At 36.2% G+C, this 24,666-nt stretch overlaps 1 protein-coding gene across 2 annotated transcripts; it reads left to right on the plus strand.

Moving 5' to 3' along the window:
* The first annotated feature begins 5 nt into the window (after positions 1–5).
* On the plus strand, positions 6–24,351 carry cars1 (cysteinyl-tRNA synthetase 1). 2 transcript variants are annotated; one of them, XM_088075928.1, is made up of 23 exons: positions 51–149; positions 5,658–5,885; positions 7,957–8,048; positions 8,983–9,071; positions 9,171–9,267; positions 10,047–10,145; positions 11,213–11,362; positions 12,386–12,526; positions 12,933–13,021; positions 13,236–13,357; positions 14,308–14,420; positions 14,996–15,124; positions 16,027–16,156; positions 17,207–17,310; positions 17,409–17,506; positions 18,405–18,594; positions 19,002–19,070; positions 19,990–20,071; positions 20,233–20,313; positions 20,547–20,614; positions 21,020–21,079; positions 21,187–21,270; positions 22,218–24,351. In XM_088075928.1, exons 1-23 carry the CDS (start codon positions 128–130, stop codon positions 22,344–22,346), a joined length of 2,466 nt encoding a protein of 821 aa, XP_087932054.1. In that variant the 5' UTR covers positions 51–127; the 3' UTR covers positions 22,347–24,351. The 2 variants fall into 2 exon arrangements, with proteins under 2 accessions (XP_087932085.1, XP_087932054.1); XM_088075959.1 differs by lacking the exon at positions 5,658–5,885 and having other exon boundaries at positions 6–149.
* Positions 24,352–24,666: the final 315 nt, after the last annotated feature.

Raw genomic sequence — 24,666 nt, forward strand, 5'->3', positions numbered from 1 at the left:
TCACTGTCGTCCCCCGCGCTCTCGGGTCCGAGCACGTTGGTTCCGCCCGTCAGGCATATATCGGGGTTCCTGTTCCGGACACGTTATTGTTGCATCAGCGGCACCAGCGGCAGCAGACTCAGCGGACATGGCGACCCCGGCGGACACAGGTACTGTCAGTCACGTCTCATTTTAAACTGTGTATTAAAGTGCAGCTGAAGAGCCGTTTAGCGGCTAAAACTGTGAGATTTAACGAGTTTAACGGTGTCTGTCACAGAGCTAACGTTAGCATCGTTAGCCCTCTAAAGCCGCTTCTGCAGCGTCTGTCAGACCAAAGCCCCTTTAAAAATCTGACAATTTAAAGTCAAAGCAGCTTTAATACATCAAATTCAACAGCTTTTTTTAAATTTAATGGACACGATTCAAGCTGTTATAAGGGTCCAGGATTCGGCACGTTTTGAATGGGGTTTGGTTTGTTGTGTAAAAGAAATCTGACGTTATTGAAGCGACAGTGATCAATGACAGATCTTTGGACTGATGAAAAAATGAGTTATAGCTAATCATTTATCAGTGCACTGAGTTGTACCTCTCATGTACTAATATGAGATTAAATGCAACAGGCTATAACACGGTAATAATACGTCTATAACGTTAAAGGTAACCGAGCAGTGAGTGACAGACCAAACCCCCTTTACAAATCTGACTATTTACATCAGTTTAATTCATCACACTCAACAGTTTTTTTAATTAATAATATTTTTTAATAAGGTTTGGTTTGTTTTCTAAAGGAAGACTAACGTCATTGAAGCGACTGCGATCAGCTAAAAATCTTCAAAATGATGAAAAAATGAGTTACATCTAATCGTTTATCAATAACCTCTTATGTCATATTATGAGATAAAATGCAACAGGGTAAAACATGCTGATATAAACATCTATAATAATGATAATAATAATCCTCTGAAAAAGGTTCTTTATTCTGCTTATTACTCCATCTAAACTGCTGCAGCTCCGCATCTCTGATAACAGTTCTGCTCAGACATTAACTGTGGATATTTCCAGGAAGCATAATAAGTAACAACAACAATAGAAATAATAATTTATAAAAAATATTCAATTAAAAAGTTAAGTTAAACTCTTAATGTGTTTGTTTTTGCTTTCGTTTTTGTTCGGTTGCATCATCCAGTTTGATCCGTTAAGTTTCTGTCTGACAATTTCTCTTTGTTTCAGTCATATCTGTACGCGTTTTTTTAAAAGTTTACACACCAAAGGACTCTGTTGGAATCACATATTATAATAACAGTAACATCTTTAAATAAATGTATTTATTCTGCTTATTACTCCATCTAAACTGCTGCAGCTCAGCATCTCTGATAACATTTTTGTTCACATCTGGGCAGAGTATTTTCAGGAGGGAGCATGCATAATTATAGAAATAACTAAATACATCATTTATATTAAATTATATAAGTGAAACTCTTAATGTATTTTTTTGCTTTCATTTTTGTTCGGTTGCATCATCCAGTTTGATCTGATTAAGTTTCTGTTTGACAGTCTCACTTCGTTTCAGTCCTGTCTGTAAATGTTTTATCAAAGGTCCTGCTGGAATCACATATATAATATTAATAATATAAGAAGAAGATGAAACATGATGAGACTTTATTAATCCCACAGCAGGAAAATGCACACATTAAAGCATCTCAGGAGTCAAAAGAAAAACTGAAAAAAGTGACTGAGTGCTTAAAAAAAGATCAAAAATAAATATATATATATATATATATATATATATATATATATATATAAAATATCTATAAACTATACACACTTCACTTATAGGGACAGTGTATGTCCATGATTGATCAGAAATACATGCATGGTGTAAAATATATTTACTGTACAAAAAAAGTAATACAGCTTAGATTGATGATGATGATTAAACCTGCACAGCCATGTTACTCAGTATAAATATCAAATCTGTAAGCTTCCACATTTTTTATTCTCCTTGTTGTTTGTAAAAAACACAAAGTTGTTGCCCAAAAACCACATATTGCGTTTCTGTTTTTCTGTTTTGGCGTAAATGTTGCTGTTTTCTGTCATTTTTCTGCCGTCATCACTGTTTCATTCATCAGGTGCTTGTTTTTACAGCCTGCGCGTCCGTCCGTCCGTCTCTGCAGCTTCACTTTCTGTCTGACTTCATTTCATTTTCAGTCTTAGTATTTAATTGTTTTTGTGGCGACGGAGAAAATAGATAAAAGTTTCATTCTGACTCGCTGAGTTTCAGTCTTAGTGTGTGTGGAAAATAAATCAGGTACACTTCAGTTTCACTCTGACGCGGGGTCGTTTCTGGGAACTGGGCGGGGCAGACAGGAAGACACTGTATGTGGATGGAGCATTGTTATTTCAAGAGGGCATCAAGACTGACTGATTGTTATTCCTGAACTTTTTATAAAGTAGTGTGTACTTACATTAGTTGTATTGTTTTCATTAGTTTGCAGGTGTTTGTCGTCCTTTAAAAATCTGACAGTTTAGAGTCACAGCAGATTTAACAGAGCAGACCCAACAGATCATTTGACTTTAATTCAAACTGTCATAACTGCTGCAGAGCTCTGAGTATTTTGAACTGTGTTTGGTGTGTTGTGTTCAAGAAAAAAAACATTATGAACGACTTTGATCAACTTTGGACTGATGAAAAAATGAGTTAATCTAATCATTTATCAATGCATGCAAGCTTTTACATCTTATGTAATACTATGTCAATAAAATGCAATAGGGCACAGCATTCGGATATAACCATCTATAATAAAAATAATAATAACAAAAAATAACAGTAATATCTATGTATAAATGTATTCATTCTGCTTAACTAAACTGCAGCAGCTCAGCATCTATAATAACAGTATACGTCCTGGTTAAACAACAACAACAATAATGATAATAATAATAGTAATATAAAATAATTCATGTTAAATTCTATTGGTAAAACTCTCAAAGTGTTTGTTTTTGCTTTCATTTTGCTCAGTTGCATCATCCAGTTTGATCTGATTAAGTTTCTGTTTGACAATCTCACTTTTTTTCAACAATATCTGTACACGTTTTATTAAATATTAATACCAAATGTCCTGAGACCCTGTCACTTTAATAATAATAATAATAATAGTAATACATTTATTTATTTGTTTGTATAAAAGATATAAGACTTTATTAATTCCACAATGACAATATTCATACATAAAAGCATCTCAGGAGACAGAAGCAAAAAAAAAAAAGAAAAAAGTGATTAAGAGCGTAAAAAAAGATAAAAATATGTTTAAAAAATCAAGAATACAATTCAGATAAAACAATAATAAAATAACTAATAATAATAATAGTAATCCTAACAGTAATTATAATTATAATAATTTATGTGAAATTTTAGAAGTTAAATTCTTAATGTGTTTGTTTTTGCTTTCATTTTTGTCCGGTTGCATCATGTAGTTTCACTCTGAGGCTGCGGAGACAGACAGGAAAACACTGTTTCTCCGTCTGTGATGGAGAATTGTTATTTTAAGAGGGCAGCAAGACTGGTTGATTGCTATTTTGGAACTTTTTATAGAATAGTTTACTTATTTTTGGTCATACGGTTTTCGTTATTTTGAATGTGTTTGTCGTTCAGATCATATTCGGAGCGTGTTTCTGCCGTAGTGTCACATAGCTCTGTTTCATGTCCTGTCTGAAACCCTGCAGTCAGTTCTGCACATCCACCACCGACACAGCCAGTCAGAGCTCTTAAATCTCATATAATCATGCCATATTTAGGGCTGGGCGATAAAACCATAACGATATCAATCGCTGTAACTGTCCCGCTCCGCTCTCATTCTCCGGCAGCATTATTTTTGTACAAATCAAGTTGACTTAACAAGATATATATATATATATATATATATGAAATTGAAATTGATTTTGATCTTGAAAATGACTTTCTTTGGGGGGAAAAAAGCGATTTTCCAACTTCTTGTCTGAAATGTCGTTTTTTTGAATGAAAATGCACAAACTAAATTCATCTGTACTCACCACATCTCAGCCTTTTATACCCTCAGGTAATAAAAAACAAACAAAAAGAAATTAACGCTTATCGGTATCTTATCGGCCACGAGAAGCTGGAAATTATCGGTTTATCGGTATTGGTTGAAATAATCAATATCGTGCATCGCTGGTTATGATATCTTCATATCTCACTGAGGAGTCAAAGGGAACCTTTAAGCGTGATAGAAATAGTGATTTGATGTATATCGTGATATCGATTTTCGACTGATACGAAACAAATTATCGTGATTAGACTTTTTTTCCATATCGCCCAGCCCTCGTCATATTACACACGTCTCTAACATTTCTTCAGCACCAGACACTTGTTGCAATATCCAACATAATAAATAACACTTCTCCCTTTACATGTTGAAATCTTGGCTTAATTTTTATTTTATTTTATTTTTTAAATTTTTTTTCCAAAAAAGTGGGAAAAGGCAAGGAGAAATCTGATAAGACATGACCCTCCGAAATAACATTTTTTTTAAAGTAAAAAAGCAATGATAATAATTATAATAACAATAATAAAGATAGGCCAGGCAGCTTTATTTCTATGGTAATTTTCATACATGTTAATTCAAAGTGCTTTACAGAGCAATAAAATCTAAAACATAATAAAGGATACAGATTTACCATAAAAGAGTAAGAGATAAGATGTAAGAGCATAACAACATTTAAAATAATTTAAAATCAAGTTCAAAAGAATCCATTATTTGTAGTCATGACTGGGTTGAGTAGACAGTGTAAAACAGGAATGTTTTTAGCAAATAAATAAATGACCTGATAAAAGCAGATAAATAAATTATAGATAAATAAATAAATAAAATAGTAAATAAATATAGAAATATATTAAAAATATAATTATGATCATTACATATCGTTTTGTTGGGGGTTTTTTTTCCATTTTTCCCCAGCATTTTAAAAATAATTTTCCAACTTTAGTGATTTCTTGCAATTTCTCACACTATGAGCTGAATATTGTCGCAGGCTGCAGTGTTGCTGCACATTGGAGCCAGACAAATGACGGTGTTTGCAGGTCCTAAAAAGTTTTGTAAAAAGTAAAAGAAAATTACCCAAAAATTAGAAAAGAAATAAATAAAAATGACCTGAAAGGTGCTTACAAATAATAGTAATTCTCTAAAGTAATCAAATATATATCCATGATTATTAAGTGTAGTTTTTGGATGTTTTTCCCAAGTATTTTTAAAAATAACTTTACAAATGTATTGATTTCTCGCAATTTGCAAAACATTTCTCGCAAAGTTGCTCATTGCCCTTTTTAAAAAAAGAAAGAAAGAAAGAAAGAAGGCGAGCCAGGTTGAAGGTTTAAACACCTGTGTATGTGATGTTGATCCAGTGTGAAAGGGTTAACCCTGAGGCACACAAACGTGAAAATGTGCTCTGAAGAGAGAAATGTGAGGCCAAAGGGAAACTTTGCGTCTGTCTGCTCTTTTGGGACGTCGAGGGTTTGTGTGTGATGACCTGCAGAGTTTCAGTCTGACTTTTCTGGCAGGATTTCGGTCTCGGTCGGGGCTCCTCGTGGTGAACTGGTGTTGCTGTTGTTTCTGAGGCTCGTCGGTAATCCTCTGCGAATATTTGCCCTCTTGTTTCTGCAGCCTTTGAGTTTGGCTTCTTGCTGCAGATAAATGAGGAGGCCGCGCTGGCAGCGGCCCTGAATGACTACCTCACCTCGCGCAGCTACCTGGCCGGGTTCAGCCCCTCCCGGGCCGACCAGAGAGCCTTTAAGCTCCTCCACAGGCCCCCCGACCCGCAGCATGTCCACGCTCTGCGCTGGTACAGACACATAGCCGCCCTGCAGCCGGACCTCAGCCCGCAGAGCAGCAGTGAGTAGACAGCTGAAGGCATGCCCAGGCTCAGACGTGCTCCCTCCTGCACCGGCCTCGACGCTGAGGCTGTGTGACGCCCCCAGAGGCAGGAAACACCCCCGCCCCCCACGATTGAAATAAGAGCGGCTCGAACACTCACATGCATGAACCCAGAATCATTTTGCATTTGATTAAATTCAGTTTCAGCTCTGTGTGTGTGTGTGTGTGTGTGCGTGTGTGTGTGTGTGTGTGTGTGCGTGCGTGCGTGTGTGTGTGTGTGTGCGTGCGTGTGTGTGCGCGTGCAGGGGAGAGTTAGTTTATCACTGTTCAAACACAACGTCTGCACTCGTGTTAGTTTTGAGTCCAGCAGCTCTGCAGACAGAAGTGTGACATTCATGTTAGTTCTGGTCTGACATGTGCATGTGCTCAGAAACATGTGCTCAGAAACATGTGCTCAGAAACATGGTCAGGACCCTGCTGCTGTTTTGGGCTCTGTGGCTTTGACTGACTGAAGCAGTAAACAGATGAGCAGATTCTGCTGTCGTGTCCTGATCAGTCAGAGTGAACTCACCTCAACATACAGCTCTGTCAGCGCTCACAGGCAGCTGGATACTGGAGCTAGACAAATGGCAGGGTGTTTGCAGGTCCTAAAAAAAAAATGTTAAAGAAAATTACCCAAAAATTTGAAAAAAATGAAACGAAGAAAATAATTAATCAATTAATAATAATAATAATAATAATAATAATAATAATAATAATAATAATAATAATAATAGTCATAACAATACAAATAATAGTAATAATAAGATGATAATAATAATAATAATAATAATAACACTATGCCTACTACTAATAATAATAATATTTAATACTAGTTATAATAAAACAAGTAACTTACCTGAAAAAAAATAATGGTAAATCTGTAAAATAATTTTGAATATATAATTATGATGGTTATAATAAATATAGTTTGTTTTTAAATAATTTTCCAACTTAACTGATTGCTTGCATTTTCTTACACTGTGAGCTGAATGTGAATGCTGCAGTGTTACTGAGTGTTTGCAGGTCCTTACAAATTATAAAAAGTAAAAGAAAATTACCAAAAAGTTTTAAAAATAAATAAGGATAAATAAACAAATAAACCAGTAAATTACCTGGAAAAAAAGTGCTTAAAATGATAGCAATTCTGTAAATTATTTTAAATCTATAATTATGATAATTCTACATATAGCCATCTCAAAAATGTCTTTAATGAAATTTTAAGAATACAAACCCTAAAAGCAGGATGTTCCTTACAGCAAATTTCCCTGATGTTTAAACAAAAGTTAAAACGTAGTCAGCAGATCTGAAAGGAAGACAACACTCATAAAACGGTTCAGCGTCTTTGAGCATTGTGAAAAGCGCTCTATAAATAAAGTGTATTATTATTATTAAAACTGAGCAGAATTTAATCCGGTGAAACACTGTCTGAAAAAATGTTACATATATTTCAAAATGTTAATCAGAGTTTAAACATCACTCAAAAAATGTTGCATTTTATCCTAAAAAACATAACGTCACCTCACAAAATAAAAGTTAACACTAAATATTTATTAAAAACAAATATTCAGTGTAAAAATCAATCTTTAGGACACTTTAATCTCATTGAGTTTTGCACTGAGGTTTTGAATATGTCAGCGTGTGTTAGAAATTGCAGCAGACCTTTATTACTATTTTCGGATATTTTAGACCAAAAGATGAACTGATAGTGAAAATAATCAATAGTTGCATCCATAGATCACAGCAAAGATTTTAGTGTTTCTCTTGTTGTGTGCAGCTCTGTGGATTTCTTTTTGCTGCAGAAAAACTAATGTGCACTATGAAATTATTACATTTAAAGCCCCTATGTGTAAAATTTTATGTAAAATAAAGCAGCATTCAAAGATTTAAGTTTTTGCAGAATAATGAGACGATCCCTGTTCATACACTTAAATCCTTCACATGGTGGCTTTAAATTTTCCTGTGAAGCATGAAGGATGTTTGTGTGAATATTGTCGGTTCAGATTTATTTGTTTGTGTTTTCTGATGTTTTTTCCGTTTGGGTTTTCAGTGAAAGCGAAGCGGGTTCAGCCCCCGTGGTCTCCTCCAGCAGGAACAGACGTTCCCCAACTTCGACTCTACAACAGCCTTACGAGAACGAAGGTGAGCCGGACGCAAATATCGTTTTCCTCCTCAGTGTTTGTTCGTCAGGACTCGAAACATCCCTTTTAGGATTTTAAAGTGACTTCTTGCTGGATGCTCTACTTGCTTTTATGCTCTTATTTTTCATTCCTTTTAAATATGCTTTTATTTTTGTTGTTATTATCTGGGTTTTTTTATGCTAATGCTTTTGTCTTGTAGCATTTTGAGATTTATTCCAAATGTAATGTGCATTAAATTAAATCTAAATTATTATTATTATTATTGTCGTTGTTGTTGTTCTCTGTAGAAAGTGAGATTAATAAATAATATCAGTATATAAAGTGTAAAAAACATAAAACTATGTGCCTCATGCTGCAGTCCAATTTAAAAAAAAAACAACAACAAAGCAAAAGTTTAGAAATATTTAAAAAAAACAAAACAAAACTTTTAAATATGTTTTTTTATGCTTATCCTTTCATCTTGTAAGAGTTTAAGATTTGTTCCACATATAAAGTGCATTAAAAATTATTTTTTTTATTATTATTGTCATCTGTGGACAGTGAGCTTCAGAAATAGTTTCATTATGTAAAGTGTAAAATAACAGAGAAATATTTTCATTATGCTACATTCCAGTTTACAGTTTTAAGTTGTGTTAATATTGTATTATGAATCCAGCACGTCTTCTTTGCAGCGTGCACGTTGTTTCCACATTAAAAGCTCACTAAGTTATCGTGCCTGATCTTGGGTCTTGTCTGGCTCTCTGGGATGTTAAGTGTCTTTTCTCGCTATTATAAAAATGTGCGGTTTTTCACAGACCTTCTTGAGGTTGTATAAATCTAAATAATGATATTGTTTGATTACACTGAAACAAATAAAAACTTCTGAGGATCTGAGATCTGAGGAGCAGCCGAATGCAGCATCTCTCTCTGATGACGTCGTGGTTTTCGTGTTTCAGGAGCTGTTCGTTCCTCAGAAGGGGAACAAGGTGACGTGGTACTGCTGCGGGCCGACGGTGTACGACGCCTCACACATGGGACACGCCAGGTAAAAGCGCCACAGCAGAAAGATGTGAATTTGTCCCCGTAACGACGTTCATCGGTTCACGTTGTAACGTTTTATCTCCTGATCCGTCTCTCTGTACAGATCCTACATTTCTTTTGATATTCTGCGAAGGATTCTGAAGGATTACTTCAAATACGACATCCTCTACTGCATGAACATCACAGACATAGACGACAAAGTGAGCGGGATTATTACTCTGCAAAAATATCACGATAAACACAATCTTTAATATGATTTATGTTTCTTTTCCTGTTTGCAATTTTGTTTTTTCTAAGATCAAATTTTCTTTTCTTTTATCTTAGTAATAATAATAATAATAGTAATGTTTTTTATTTGTTACACATAATATGCTGCTGGAAAATTACAACTTAAAGATATATAGAAATATATATTTTTAGAAATATAAAGATAAATGAATTAAATTTAATTTAATTCAATTTAGTCATTATACAGATACATAAATCACCTTTAAAAACAGAGTTTACAAAGTGCAAAGCAGAAATGGGAAACATAAATGGTAATACGAGAAGAAGAGTGAAGAGTTTGGATAAAATAAAAACCAGAGGAGAAATAATGCTAAAGATGCAGGACGCATAATGTCAATATAAAATAATTATAAAATAAAAATGTTAAATACAGCAAAAACAACGACAGAAAAAATAAAAGTTTATAGCTTTTAAAGGGAGGTCAAAAATTAACAAAGCAATGACCCTAAAAAGTGCTTTAAAACAGTTTGGCAAGAATTTTAAAAATATAATCCTGATAATTATCAATAAAGTATTCTGGGAGTTTTCCCTAAGTTTTTCAAATATAGAATTTTTTTAAATCTACTAATTTCTTGCTGTTTGCGGGACGTTTCCTGCCAAGCTGCTGCAAGTGAAAACTGTCTGACTGCAGCACGAGAAAAATCTCAGTCGTTTTATGTTTTCTGTGTTTTTGTCGACGTTTCTGTGTCAGATCATCAAACGAGCGCGGCAGAACTACCTCCTGGACCAGTACAAGGACAAACAGCCACAAGCTGCTCAGATCCTGCAGGACGTCCTGAGCGCCAGAGAGGTGAGACACAACAAACGACAACAAACGACAACAAAAACAAGCAAACAAACAAACAACAAACAAACAAACAACAACAACAGCTGACGGAGGACTTTCACACTTTCTCTGTCCATCAATTAAAGGCATAAAGAGCCTGAAAAAATCATCTGCCATTATTATCATGTCATGCCTCCACTATTAATATACACGTGACTGTTATCGACATACATAAACTACAATATCTGCATGTAATATTACATGCCATCATAAATTACATTTATTGATTGTATGTCTGTTACTATTGTTGTATGTTATTGTTACCATTATCTCTCTCTCTCTCTCTCTCTCTCTCTCTCTCTCTCTCTCTCTCTCTCTCTCTCTCCTATATAATAACAATAATGATAATAATACATTTTATTTATAAGCGCCTTTCTCAGCACTCGAGGACACGTTATAAAGATATATCATTTTGTCATCATTGTAATTTCATTGTTATTTACGACATCTATCACTCGTCTGTCCGTCCTCCTCAGTCTCTCTTCCTGAGGTTTCTGCCATTATTTTCCCGCCTTTACAGGGTTTTTGGGGAGTTTTTGGTTAGTCTGTGTGAGGGTCTAAGGTCAGAGGGATGTCGTCTGACCCAAACTGTGATTTGTGATAATGAACTTATTAATAAAGCTGTTTTGACTTTTCCTGCAGCCACAAATAAATACTGCCGACTTTGTAGACGAGTTTCGCTGCAGCCACATAAAGTTTAACAATTCACACGTGAAACAGATGCTGATGCTGACGCCGTCAGACGCGTGACCTGTCAGACACGTTACCTGTCAGACGCGTGACCCGTCAGACGCGTGACCCGTCAGACGCGTGACACGTCAGACGCGTGACCCGTCAGACGCGTTACCTGTCAGACGTGTGACCCGTCAGACGCGTTACCTGTCAGACACGTTACCTGTCAGACACGTTACCTGTCAGACACGTTACCTGTCAGACGCGTTACCTGTCAGACACGTTACCTGTGCTCTGATGCAGCTGAGAGACCACAGACAAGAACTGAGCGTGAATATTTGTCCTATGTTCGTTTTTAGCCCTTTAAGGTTTACTTGGCGTCGACGACAGACCCGGATAAGAAGCAGATGCTGGAGCGTCTGGACGCTGCAGTGACGGCCGCCCTGCAGCCCCTGCAGGCGGCGATGGAGGGCAAAGCGGCAGACGAGGTGGTGCAGCCGCTGGCTCAGGTGAGACTGAGCGGACGTGTGTCCTCTTCTTTGTGTGTATTATTTGACTCGTGTGTCTCTTTTCTTTTTTCTCTTCTTCTTGTGCGGCTTTACATTTTTGTGTCATTGTGCTGCGTTTTTATTTTGACCTCCAGCTTTGATCTGCTACGCTGCATCAAATGGTAACATTTAATGTAATGTAACATTTAAAGTAAAATAAAATTAAGTCCAATTTAGTGAAGTTCAATTCAAATAAATTAGATTACAATTTTAACCAACATCAGTCTTAATCATAAATATCAAATATTCGTTAATTTTCAGAATTTTAACCCTATAAATGCCAGATTTTTCTCATGATGCCGCTATATTTTTAGATGAAAAAATAACAAGAAAAATGAATTATTTTCAGTATACTACATGCAATGTAGATTTTTCTTTAATTGCTATTATTACAGCCTGGGATATGTTAAAGTTCTTTACATGCAAGTTTGCCAAAAATTTAAACCTTATAATACATAGCAGTAAATATTAATATATATATTTATGAAAATATATATTAAAAATAAAATAAGTGGTAGACCAGCAGCTCCTGTGTTGTTTTCGGTGGAGTCTGGCTTTAAAGAGCGAGTATAGATATTATTGCTCCAAATTTCCTCGTCAGAAAGTCTGATAGAGAGGAAGTCGGGACGGAGGCGCAGCAGTGCGTATCCTCCCGGCTCCACCCCCCAAATATGGTCACTTCTGGCTCCAAAAAATCCAAGATGGTGACGGCCAAAATGCCGAACTTCTGTGTCTAAAACAGGAGTCCACAAATTATTATATTGCCAACATTAAAAAAACACACTCGAGATGCACCAACACACACACACACACACACACACACACACACACACACACACACACACACAGACGCCAGAAAACAGGTAAATAAAAAGAAAGAAAAAAAGCAACACAGACACGAAGACGCTTTAACCAAAAATGGATTTCTGGGCTTTAATGTTTTCTATTTATTTATTTTAACTGTATTTGTTTTTGTCGTCTAAGGTGCTGTTGGAGAACTCGAAGGACCTGCTCTCTGATTGGTTGGACAAACAGTTTGGAAGTCAAGTCACAGAGAATTCGATCTTCTCCATCCTCCCGAAATTCTGGGAGGGCGAGTACCACAAAGACATGGAGGCTCTGAACGTGAGTAGAAGCCAAAATGTTTTATGACGTCCCAAAAAAAGCGCGAGAAGCTTCGTATGATTGAAGAAAAGTCAGTCAGCCTTTCAGAATAAAAGCAAGAGCGTACGCTGGCCGACACCTAACGTAAGGACTGCACTTTATGCACAGACGCCTCTTAAATTATTATTTTTTAGTTGTTTTATTATTTTTGTATAAAACCCCCTTTTACATATGTATTTATGTATGTATTTTTTACCGTTTTTAGCTGCTTGATGCAACAAACTGTCATTTAACTGTTTCCTGTCTGGAACAGTCTGAGTGACAGTAAGGGAATCTTGAATCTTGAGATTTTTGAGGTCGTGTGTTCGATACTGTTATTGAAAATACACACAAATAAATTATAATAAACTGTCTTTGTGACCACCAGGTTCTCCCTCCAGACGTTCTCACCCGAGTCAGCGAATACGTGCCCGAGATCGTGGAGTTTGTGGAGAGGGTCGTCTCCAACGGTTACGGGTGAGGAAGAAACTGCCGGAGTTTTGAATTCGTATTACGCCTCAGTGTCTGTTTTTAAAAGGTCGCTTCAGGATTGTTGTCACGTCTGCAGCGCTCTCTCCCAGTTCAGAACCAGTTTCAAACACTGCTGCTCCCATCAGTCGCTTAGACCCCAAAACATGAAAACGAGCCTTCAAACATACAGTTTGAATGATTGTTTCTCTGATGTTTGCAGGTATGAATCAAACGGTTCTGTGTACTTTGACACGGCGAAGTTTGACGCCAGTTCACAGCACTCGTACGCCAAACTGGTGCCGGAGGCGGTCGGAGACCAGAAAGCTTTACAGGAAGGAGAAGGTACCGTTTTACACTTTCCAACCACCACTACTGTTTTTTCCTCTTTTATCTGGGTTTCTGTGATCTTTTAAAATATTCGGATGACACAATTGTTTGATTGTTTATAGAAAAATGAAACCCAGTACAGCTGTTTCGTTGTTTTTTTGGTTTTTTAAAAACTTTTTTTACTCTGATTTCCTGTGATGATAGCAGCTTTCAAGTTATTCTGATGACACAAGCTTTTATTCAAGGAAAAATTAAATCCAATTTTTTTTCCTCTGATACGACCACGAGTCCGAAATATTCAGATCTAGTACACAGGAGCATTTCGGTCAGTAACTGCGGACGTGTCGGTCTTTTCTGTGTCTCTTTGAAATCTCTAAAACCCGTTTTCATAGACCTGCTTTTATGTAATGTGTTATTTTTTTTGTTTGTTTCATTGTTTTTGTTTTCATTCATATTGACGTTTTGTGTCTTGCATTTTGCATTTTTTGTCTTCTGGTATTAATTTTATCACAGTTTTGTTTCACTTACAACTCAGCAGGACTGTGGAGCACTCTGTTTTTATGTTGCCTTCCTAATGTTTAGTGTTTTTAAAGGTGCTTTATAAATAATAATGATTATATTAATAATAATAATCGAAAAATATAAATTATTCATTAAAACTGCAACACAAAGATCAGACAGTCAGGCGGTGATAAATTATGACAAATTATAAAAGTCAAAGTAAAATGCACCCAGACCAGTAAATATAGAAAAAAATAGAGAATTGATTTTAAAAAAAAATTACAAGAATTACATTAACTAAAAGACAGATTAAATAAACAGGTTTTCAGCGTTCGTTTAAAAATGTTCACAGAGCTGCTTCTCTTACAGCTTTTTGAGGGTATTCTTTAATTTTGGAGCATAGTTCACAAACAAATAAAGTGATAATTATTATCAATCATGTTATTATTTTTGTGTCCCTGCAGGCGACCTGAGCATCTCTGCCGATAGATTAAGTGAGAAAAAGTCTCCCAACGACTTCGCCCTGTGGAAAGCCTCCAAACCCGGAGAGCCGTCGTGGGACTCTCCGTGGGGGAAGGTGAGAGTTTGGTCTCAGTGTCTGTGTGTTTTTTTAGTTTAGTTGTAATTTTCAGTTCAGAAAATTACTTGGAAATTAGCAACAAAAAAAAACTGTATTAAAAAGAATATGATATGACCTGAAAGAATACTGCCAAAATGAGATATTATAAAAAAATATAAATAATAATAATTATTTTTTCCACATCATTATTTTTATTATATGATGCTTGTGAGTATAGTTTTCTTTATTTTTCTTTGTTATTCTCTCTTGATCTCGAGCTCATTTTTTTTCCTTTTACTATTATTTCGTGAAATTTGCAGGACATTTCTTGCCAAGTTTCTCACTGCTTTTTATTCAAGAGAAATCGAACCTGTTTGTTCACTTTTTTAAAATGTAAATGTTTGTGAAAGGCATCTCGACACGGCACAAGAAAACTGATGTCAATCCCGGTCTTTAAAGGGTTAAAATGATATCAGGCAGAACTTTGACATCAGGAAGGACGTTTGTTTCAGAAAGCAGAAACTGAGGAAGCTTTAGATTTGACTGATGCAGCTTTTTTAATTTGAATTGTTGTTTTTTGGATGTTGTAACAGGGGCGTCCGGGCTGGCACATCGAGTGTTCGGCCATGGCCGGCTCCATCCTGGGAGCGTCCATGGACATCCACGGAGGCGGGTTCGATCTGCGCTTCCCACATCACGACAACGAGCTGGCTCAGTCTGAGGTACGCAAGCAAAGTCTGTCTTTAACAGTTTTTGGAAATATTTACTCCCGTTTTATATCTTTTTATTTATTTAACATAAAGACAACATGCAACACGGAGGAGATGTTCACATCAAATTCACACACTTATCGTACTCTTGGCTTTTCCTGTCCTTCTTCAACGCTACTCAGCACATTTTCAGTGGTAATAATACTTCCCAGAATGTCCTTATTAATTCTGTAAAAAGGCGTCGTCAACATTGCAAGAAATGTCCCAAAAATTCAGAAAAGGTGACAAAAGAACTACAGAAAAATGTCCAGAAAATTATATTTATAATCATTATAATTATTTGTTTAAAATTATTTAACCAAAAAAAAAACAATTTTTTAAAAATTTTCAGGTCATTTTATCTTTGTTTTTCTTTTTGTGATTTTTTTCAGGTTATTTCCTCGTAACTTTTTACTCATTTTTCTCCATCTTTTGGGCCATGTGTGGATCAGTTAGTCACTGCCTTCTTCCCGTGCTTTCACATCAACTCAGAGCGGTTTGCTCAGGTTTGAAAGGGTTAAATACAGTCTTCACCCTGTGTCTGCGCTGGTTTATACCGGCGCTCTGCAGCTTTAGCCTGAAGGCCGTCAGAAGTGTTTTTTCGTTGTCGAGAGCAGAATCATGAGTAGATGAATCATTTTTCTCTCTGACGTGATACCCAGTACGAACAGTGTCGATAACTAACAACCTCTTTATTGCACTTTTAATATTTTTCCAGTATTCCTGGATTTTGGGGCCGTCCTACAGTCTGCGTCCCACTCTTTGTGTGTCTCACACTCCTGTTTGTCTCTCCTGTTTGAGATGATTAAAGACGATTTATTGTTTCCGTTCATCCAGAAAGTGCCAGAGTTTGAGCGTTTGTTTTTCTCTCGCAGGCGTACTTTGAGAACGATCACTGGGTCAGATACTTCCTGCACACCGGTCACCTGACCATCGCAGGCTGCAAGATGTCCAAATCTCTCAAGAACTTCATCACCATCAAGGACGCTCTGGCGAAGAACACAGGTGACCGTCAGAAACGTCCTCCGTCAGTGACCGAAGCATCAGTGCAGCCGCTCTTTAACCCTTCAGGGCCCGCTTTAATATCACACACACTCGTATCGCTCTGCACGCAAATGCACTTTTAAAATCAAGTTTTGAAAAATATTATAGATTAATAAGATTTTCTGCTTTCATTGAGTAAATTTCTTTTTAGCCAACATCAGTCCTAATAATTAAAATTAAATACTCATTATTTTCAAAATTTTAACCCTTTAAATGTCAGGTTTTTGTCATGATGCCACTATGTTTTTAGATTGAAAAAAAAGAAAATGAAAACAGTTATTTTCAGTATAATATATGCTAAGTAGATTTTTATTTTTTGATTTTCACCACCTGGAGTATGTCAATGATTAGCCGCAACATTTATTTTTGTACATTATTATTTTTTGTGCAGTGTCAAATACTCACACTCATTCTGCTCTGTGCACAAAATGCACTTTTCAAAATCAGGCTATAAAAATATAATATTAATATTAATATTAATATTAATGTTAATGTTAATGTTAATGTTAATATTAATATAATATTTTATAATTTTAATTTTTTATTTTTTTAGTAATGATGTGGAAAAAATAATTATTATTATTTATATTTTTTTATAATATTATCTCATTTTGGCAGTATTCTTTCAGGTCATATCATATTCTTTTTAATACAGTTTTTTTTGGTTGCTAATTTCCAAGTAATTTTCTGAACTGAAAATTACAACTAAACTAAAAAAACACACAGACACTGAGACCAAACTCTCACCTTCCCCCACGGAGAGTCCCACGACGGCTCTCCGGGTTTGGAGGCTTTCCACAGGGCGAAGTCGTTGGGAGACTTTTTCTCACTTAATCTATCGGCAGAGATGCTCAGGTCGCCTGCAGGGACACAACAATTTATATATTATATTATAATAATATAACATATCCGTATAAATGTGTATAAAAGTGTCTCGCACATCATGGATTAAATAAAGCGTAACATCGACTGGATCAGTTACTGAAGGCTCCTCTTGTCGTCGTCCTGCAGCTCGTCAGCTCCGTCTCGCCTTCCTGATGCATTCCTGGAAAGACACGCTGGACTACTCGTCCAACACGATGGAGTCGGCCGTCCAGTACGAGAAGTTCATGAACGTGGGTGACGACGAGACAAACAGGCCTTTCAGTTTGCAGATGGTATAAATGTTTTTACTGTCACTGATCTGCTGCTCTGTGGCCTTTTTATGCACTAGGAGTTCTTCCTGAATGTGAAAGACGTCATGCGAGCGCCGACTGACATCACCGGGCGCTTTGAGAAGTGGGAGGCGGCTGAGGTGGAGCTCAACGACAGGTAAGACAATTTCCCCCAAGCAGGTGATTAAATTCAAATTAAGAGCTGATCGAAAACTCTGAAGGTGTTACTACAAAAAAGTCCCACATATGCATTATTTTATTTTAAAAAACAAAACAAAACAAAACCCATAACAGCAATATTTATTTCTATGCTCTTGCTTTTAATTAATTCCACCCTGTATTCATTTATATAACATGTTGTGGTTGTTATTTCTTATAAATTTGTTTGATGCTTTTTGCACTTTTGCTGTTTTTACTTTTGTTGTGTAATGTGATTTATATATATATTTTTTTTAATTTGTTTTCCACCTCTGGACAGTCTGCAGCTTATTTCTAAAGTTATGATGTCAATGAGCTATATAATGATTTTATTTTATTTTTATTTTATATTGTTTTGTTCTGTTTTATTATGTTTGTATATATATATATATATATATATATATATATATATATATATATATATATATTTATATCTATGTAGTTTAAGGTTTTAATTTTGAGCTCTCTCCCATGTAAAGCACTTTGACATATCCTAGGTTGTGATAATCCAAAAAAATTAAAACATCTACTTTGCATGTAGTATATGGAAAATAGTATTTTTTTTTTATCTAAAACCGTTGTGCCATCATGGAAAAAAACTGTCCTTTAAAGGGTTTAAATTCTGAAAATTGATAAATATTTCATATTTATGATTTCTAGGTGTTAAAGGGGTTAAAGAGGAGACCTAATTGACAGAATATGACGTTGCCATGACCTGAATCAGATTCAGAATATGGTCGTGTTGGGATTAATCGTGGAATATTAGCGTGCACATGAACCCAGTCACTATGTCGAGACTCATCTGAACTCTTCACATTTAAACCAGGAAAAAACAAAGTGTCGATTGTGTCGTCCAGTTTCTACGACAGGAAGTCGGCCGTCCACGAGGCTCTGTGCGACAACATGGACACTCGCATCGCCATGGAGGAGATGAGGCAGCTGGTCAGTCAGAGCAACAGCTACATCGCCAGCAAGAAGAGCGCCAAGCTGAGGCCCAACCGCATGCTGATGGAGAGCATCGCCGTCTACCTTACCAGCATGATGAAGGTGAGGCGCTCCGAAAGCTTTCACCGTTTCTGTTTTCATTTTAACTTCACTCTGGATCGTTGGATCGTTGGAGGAAAAGCTCCACTGTGACCAACTGAGATGCAGTAAACGACTTTGACTGTAGAAGAGCTGAGTGTTTGACAGCCACAGCGCTGAAACAAACAAATTTGCGTGGAGGTGGAAAATGACTTCTTTAGACTTCTACAGACTACTTTGTGTTAGTTTGTCATGTCCCACTGCCCGCTCCAGCACACGCGTGTGCAACAACCCGCTCCAGCGTGGAAATGTCCGACAATGTCCTGACCAAAACCACATGACACCACCTCCGTCATCACATCTCTGTATTATGAAATATTTCTTCCTGTTCTTTATTATTAAATCGGTGAAATTAACCTTTTGTCTTTCAGATTTTTGGAGCCATTGAAGGATCGGAGCCCATCGGTTTCCCCGTCGGAGGACAAACTCAGAACATCGACGTGAGTGAAGACACTTTTCTCTGGGTTCTCCCTTTTTTCTCATAAATGGAAAAGTGATAATTGTTTCATGATTATCACGAGAATTGAACGACTTGTTATTGTTTTTCTAGGGAATCAATCTTAAAATCTTTTTTTTAAGAGACAGCTGGTAGAGAGAAAGGACATGAACACGTTTATGGTAATAAATTAAGTAAATATGATAAATAAAGTTATTTATTAACAGAGGAAGTCAGGATTGCTGTTTGCAATGGAAACTACAAAGGAAAAAAGGCTCGTAGGTGCTGCTCAACTCAAAGAAAAAAACAAACAAAACCAAAAGACAAATCTTGAAATCTTCTCCAACAAAATGACAAGTGGAAAAAGAAAAATAACGATCTTTAATTGTTTTTGTTGTTTGTTTGTTTGTTTGTTTCTAATTAAAATTTAATGAACTAAGTAATTCTAAAAATAAAAAATAAAAGCATAAACAAAATAAATCCAAAAACAAACAAAAAACAAAAGCTTAATAATAAAATAATGTACAGAATAAATTCAGATTCATCACATCCTGCTCTGATCTATAAGCAGGTTGTTTAGTTTAACTAATAAACACCAACATGAAATGAACAGTGAAAACAGGTCAGTTAACATGTTGATTTGATGTGTGTGTGTGTGTGTGTGTGTGTGTGTGTGTGTGTGTGTGATAAATTGGATACAAAAATAATACTACTACTACCCTCATAATAATAATTACAGTAATAACACTGAAAATAAAACCAAAAACACAAATAAAGCAGCACTTGTTAGTAATAAAGACGTATGCTGCTGTCCGCGTCATGATTTCAGCTTTGACTCAATCACTAAACGTGTCGTAATATTACATCGTTTTCTGTCAAAACAAATTCCCCACAAAAACGGTTGTTGCTGCTGTGTTTGTCAGCTGGAGAGCATGGTGATGCCGTACCTCGCAGCGCTGTCAGATTTCAGAGAGGGAGTCCGAAAAGTCGCCCGCGAGCAGAAAGGTAACAACCTGTTTTTTAAATGAAAGTGTGTGAAAGTTTGTCCTCCTTTCGTCTCCGCTCAGAACATCATGTTAGTGCTGAATCAGAGCAGGTGGACACGTCTGTCCTCATATCTGATCACTTAGAGTTTAAATTAAAGTCCTTTTTTAAAATGTTTCCAGTGATGGAGCTGCTGCAGCTGTGCGACGTCATCCGTGACGATACGTTACCGGAGCTGGGAGTCCGACTGGAGGACCACGAAGGTGACAAAACCTCAATATTCTGTCCTCCAAAACAGGAACATGCAGCGTTTTTGTAGAAAAGATTATGAGCTTTGAGTTTTCAGGCATAAAAAGAACGAGTGGAGCTTTTTGTGAAAATAATGAGACGTGATTTTAAAATGTTAAAAAAAGAGGAAGCACGCATTGACACTTTGTCTTTTGGTAATAATTATAAAGGTGTATTTATGACTGACGAGACGGTGACTGTGCTGCAGGTCTGCCCACTGTGGTGAAACTGGTGGACAAAGAGACTTTACTGAGGGAGCGCGAGGAGAAGAAGCAGGTGAAATGACTGCGTTTCATTTAATGTATTTATTCGTTTTTTTATTTAGTTATTCATTTGTTCATTTATTCATTTATTTATTTATTCATTTCTCCCCCCTTCTAAAACTTTTTTCAGCTTTGTTCATAATTTTGTTTTTACTTTGTTTTTTTCTCCTGTTTTTCTGGGGCTGTTATCTTGTTTTATTTTGAAGTTTGGGGTGTTTTTATTTTATAACTTAGGTTTTTGGGGGGATTTTTTCCCTCTTTTTTAAAATAATTTTATTTATTTATTTATTTTTTTGGGAGCTGGCCAAAATTAACAAAAAGAATGAAAAGTGCGTAAAATGCACCAAAGTGGAATTATTAAAAGTGTGAACTGTATTTATAATTTCTGTCATTAAATTATTGTTTTCTTGTGTCTCAGATTGAAGAAGAGAAGAAGAAGAAGAAGGAAGAAGCTGCCCAGAAGAAACAGGAACAAGAGGTCGCTCAGATGATTTCACACAGAGACGTTTTGTCCCTCTGAAAACAAACAAACGTCTTTTCTCACTCGTCTCGTCTCGTCTCGTCTCCCGTGTGTCTCTCTTTCAGATGGCCAAACTGGCGAAGATGAAGATCCCTCCGTGTGAAATGTTTCGATCAGAAACAGACAAGTTTTCCAAATTCGATGAAACGGTAAATCCTTAATCTGTTCTGCCTTTAACCCTTTGGAACCTGGACCGACATCAGTTTTCTTGGTCTTTTCACGTGCTATTTAACCCTTTAAAACCTCAGTAAATTAATTTCTTTCAATAACACGAGGAAAAAGCCATGACCAACTTGACCAGAAATGTCCCACAGATTGCAAGAAATGATTAAAAAATTGTTTTAAAACCAGGGAAAGGTTATTAGAAAATTATACAAAAAAGGGAAAAATGTCCTGAAAACTATATTTATGACTAAAATAATTTTATGTTTAAAATCACCATTTTTTTTTCAGCGCTTTTTTAGATCTTTTTATTTGTTTTTGTTTTTTACTTTTTATGCATATTGTATTTACTGTTTTTGCTAACTTTTTGGGCCATGTCTTGTTAAGTTTTTGGAAAAAAAAAATTAACCAAATTACTGAGGTTTCAAAGGGTTAACAGGCTGCAGAATCAGCTCCACACAGTGCTGCTGCAGGTGGAAACACACTTAAATTTGACTTTTCTTTTGCTTGTTTTCTGCAGTTTGTGTTAAATTTTGTGCCGCGTTAAACTGATCAGATTGACGCTGTCATTGGCGCTGAGACTCGTCTGTCTGTCGTTGGCGCTGAGACTCGTCTGTCTGTCATTGGCGCTGAGACTCGTCTGTCTGTCGTTGGCGCTGAGACTCGTCTGTCTGTCGTTGGCGCTGAGACTCGTCTGTCTGTCGTTGACGCTGAGACTCGTCTGTCTGTCGTTGGCGCTGAGACTCGTCTGTCTGTCGTTGGCGCTGAGACTCGTCTGTCTGTCGTTGGCGCTGAGACTCGTCTGTCTGTCATTGGCGCTGAGACTCGTCTGTCTGTCGTTGGCGCTGAGACTCGTCTGTCTGTCGTTGGCGCTGAGACTCGTCTGTCTGTCGTTGGCGCTGAGACTCGTCTGTCTGTCGCTGCTGTTTTTCAGGGGTTCCCGACTCATGACGTGGAGGGGAAGGAGCTGAGTAAAGGACAGGCCAAGAAGCTCCGCAAACTCTACGAGATGCAGGAGAAACTCCACAACGAGTTCCTGCAGATGAACCTGAACGAAAACTGAGTGTTTTTACAAACTGTCTGATCCATCCACACACACACACACACACACACACACAATAAATGTCAAAGGCCACAGAGGCTGAGTCAGCGTTTGTCTCCTCTTCATCAGATTCAGATCAGAAAAAAAATCTTGTGAATTTAGAAAAGACGGTTAAAATTAAAGACGTAATGTTTAAAAATGAGGGTTAAAGGAATCAGCAGGGGAGGACACTCCCTCCCTGTTCTGTTTTAACCCTTTAAAACCTGGTTCAACGTCACTTTTCTTGTGCTGCGCTCCGATGCCTTTTTACAAACCATTTAACCCTTTAAAAAATGTGCCAATTGGTTTGGTTTATTTTAAAGACATAAGGAAAAAAGGCAAAAAAAAGTCCCACATATTATTAAAAGGAACTGAGGAAATTGACCTAAACGTTTGTTTTAAAAAAGGGGGTGACTCATAAGAAAACAATAATATAAAATTAAAAAACTACAGTTTTCACTCGTCTTTTTGAAAGAAATCAAAGGGTTAAATGGTTTGTGAGAGGCGTCTGAACGCAGCACAAGAAAACTGATGTTGAAGAGGGTTTTAAGGGTTAAAGTGTTAATGACTGGCTGAAGTCACCAAGGCTGCAACAAACTATTTTTCACTTTTTTTTCCATTATTAATTAATTTGCTAACTATTTTCTCTGTTCAATCGTTCTGTCGACACCAGCATTTCCCAAACTTCTCCTCGAGTAGCTCCAGTCCGGCGTGTTTCAGATCTCTGAGCTTCAACAGCTGATTCAGATGATCGACTCGTTATGAACTCCTGCAGCTGATCGATAACGAGCTGATCAGTTTTGAGCAGAGATATGAAACATGCGGAGATCTGGGAAACTCGGGTCTACACCTTTTAAGAAAATGGTGAAAAATACACGATTTTAAAAAAAATGATTTGGTCAGTTAGTGGTCGTGTATTTCGGTCCTTGTCAACAGTTTTCCAAATTGATTAATTCATTTAAGAATAAAATTAAGAACAAGATTAAGAAAAATAACACCAAGGCATAAACTTAAAAGGAAAAACAAAAAATACAGATAAAAAAATATGTAAGCATATATAATCTCCCCGTCTGACTCAACATATTCTCATAAATCACTCTTTGACTGTTATAATATACCAAAAAAAAATATATATATATTCAGTTTATTGTCATCAGAGGAATTGGAACCAGAAATCTTTGTCACATTTGCTTAAAAATTACTAAAATAATTTGTCCGACACTGAAAATAGTTGCAGATTAATTGTTTTGATTGGTCAGTTGACTGATTGTTGCAGCTTTGGAGGACAAAGTTTAAAAAAACTGACTTTTTTGCCATTTTAGTCTGCCAGTTAAATATAATTTATTTGTCTTTGTCAACAGTTTTCCAAAAATAGCTATTCAGATAATAGAGTAAAAAATAAAATGAAGGTATTAAATGAAAAGGACAAACGAAAGGAAAACAAAAAACAAAGATCACAAAGGTTTCAGACTGAGTCTTATTTTAATTATTATTTTTATTTTTTCTGATATTTTCATAAGAAGCTCATTCACTTCTAGGTTTATGTGAAACAAAAAACATGCAAACAATTTTCTGTTTATTGTCGTGAATCATCTGAGAACCAGCAAATGTTCTGCACCTTTACTTCAGAAAGTTTCAGATACAATTTAATTTGAAAATTGTTGCAGATTAATGTTGGTCAATCAGTCAGTCAACTAATTGTTGCAGCTCTCAAAGACATTATTAAATAAAAGTTATTATTGGACCAATGCTGATTTACTGCCGTATACTTTCTGGCATTATGGAGTGAGCTTTTTTTTCCTGTTTCTATGTCTCAGCTGTTTAAATTCACAAATGAATATAGCCGGAAACAGCATAAACTTTTTTAATCAAAAAAATAAACTTAGTGCAGCTTACAGTATATTCTTTTTTTATGAAGACAGAATGCAATGATATTGTCATTTTTAAGCAAAGCATAAATAAAGAGCGGCCTGATCTGCAGAATAAATGTTGTCATTGTTCGTTTCTGCAAACCACAGATGTGTTTATGTTGAAAAGTTGAAAAGTGGACTGTAACAGACTCATTTCAGTTACCTTTATTAGAGAGTCTCCCTCCCTCAGTTTATTATTAACCCTTTAGGGACTGTTTGGTGCATTTTACACACCTTTCATTCTTCATGTTTTGATCATTTACATGCTATTTCCACTAGGTGCACTGTCACATAACGGCAATAATTACTGCTGTCATTTCTTTTCTTTTTTTATCTAAAAACCTATTGGCATCATGACAAAGACCTGGAATTTAATGGGTTAAAATTCTGAA

This window comes from Plectropomus leopardus, chromosome 1 (genome assembly GCF_026936395.1).
Source record: "Plectropomus leopardus strain MGB_pleo_1.0 chromosome 1, ASM2693639v1, whole genome shotgun sequence".
In the NCBI taxonomy this organism is placed as follows: domain Eukaryota; kingdom Metazoa; phylum Chordata; class Actinopteri; order Perciformes; family Serranidae; genus Plectropomus; species Plectropomus leopardus.

What these genes read in the sequence shown, in the direction of transcription:
- cars1 (XM_088075928.1), top strand. Translation starts at nt 128, where the DNA reads ATGGCGACCCCGGCGGACACAG. An exon ending in CGCTCTGGCGAAGAACACAG is followed by an intron (nt 16,157 to 17,206) that starts GTGACCGTCAGA and finishes GTCGTCCTGCAG; the next exon opens with CTCGTCAGCTCCGTCTCGCC. An exon ending in CCGACTGGAGGACCACGAAG is followed by an intron (nt 20,314 to 20,546) that starts GTGACAAAACCT and finishes ACTGTGCTGCAG; the next exon opens with GTCTGCCCACTGTGGTGAAA.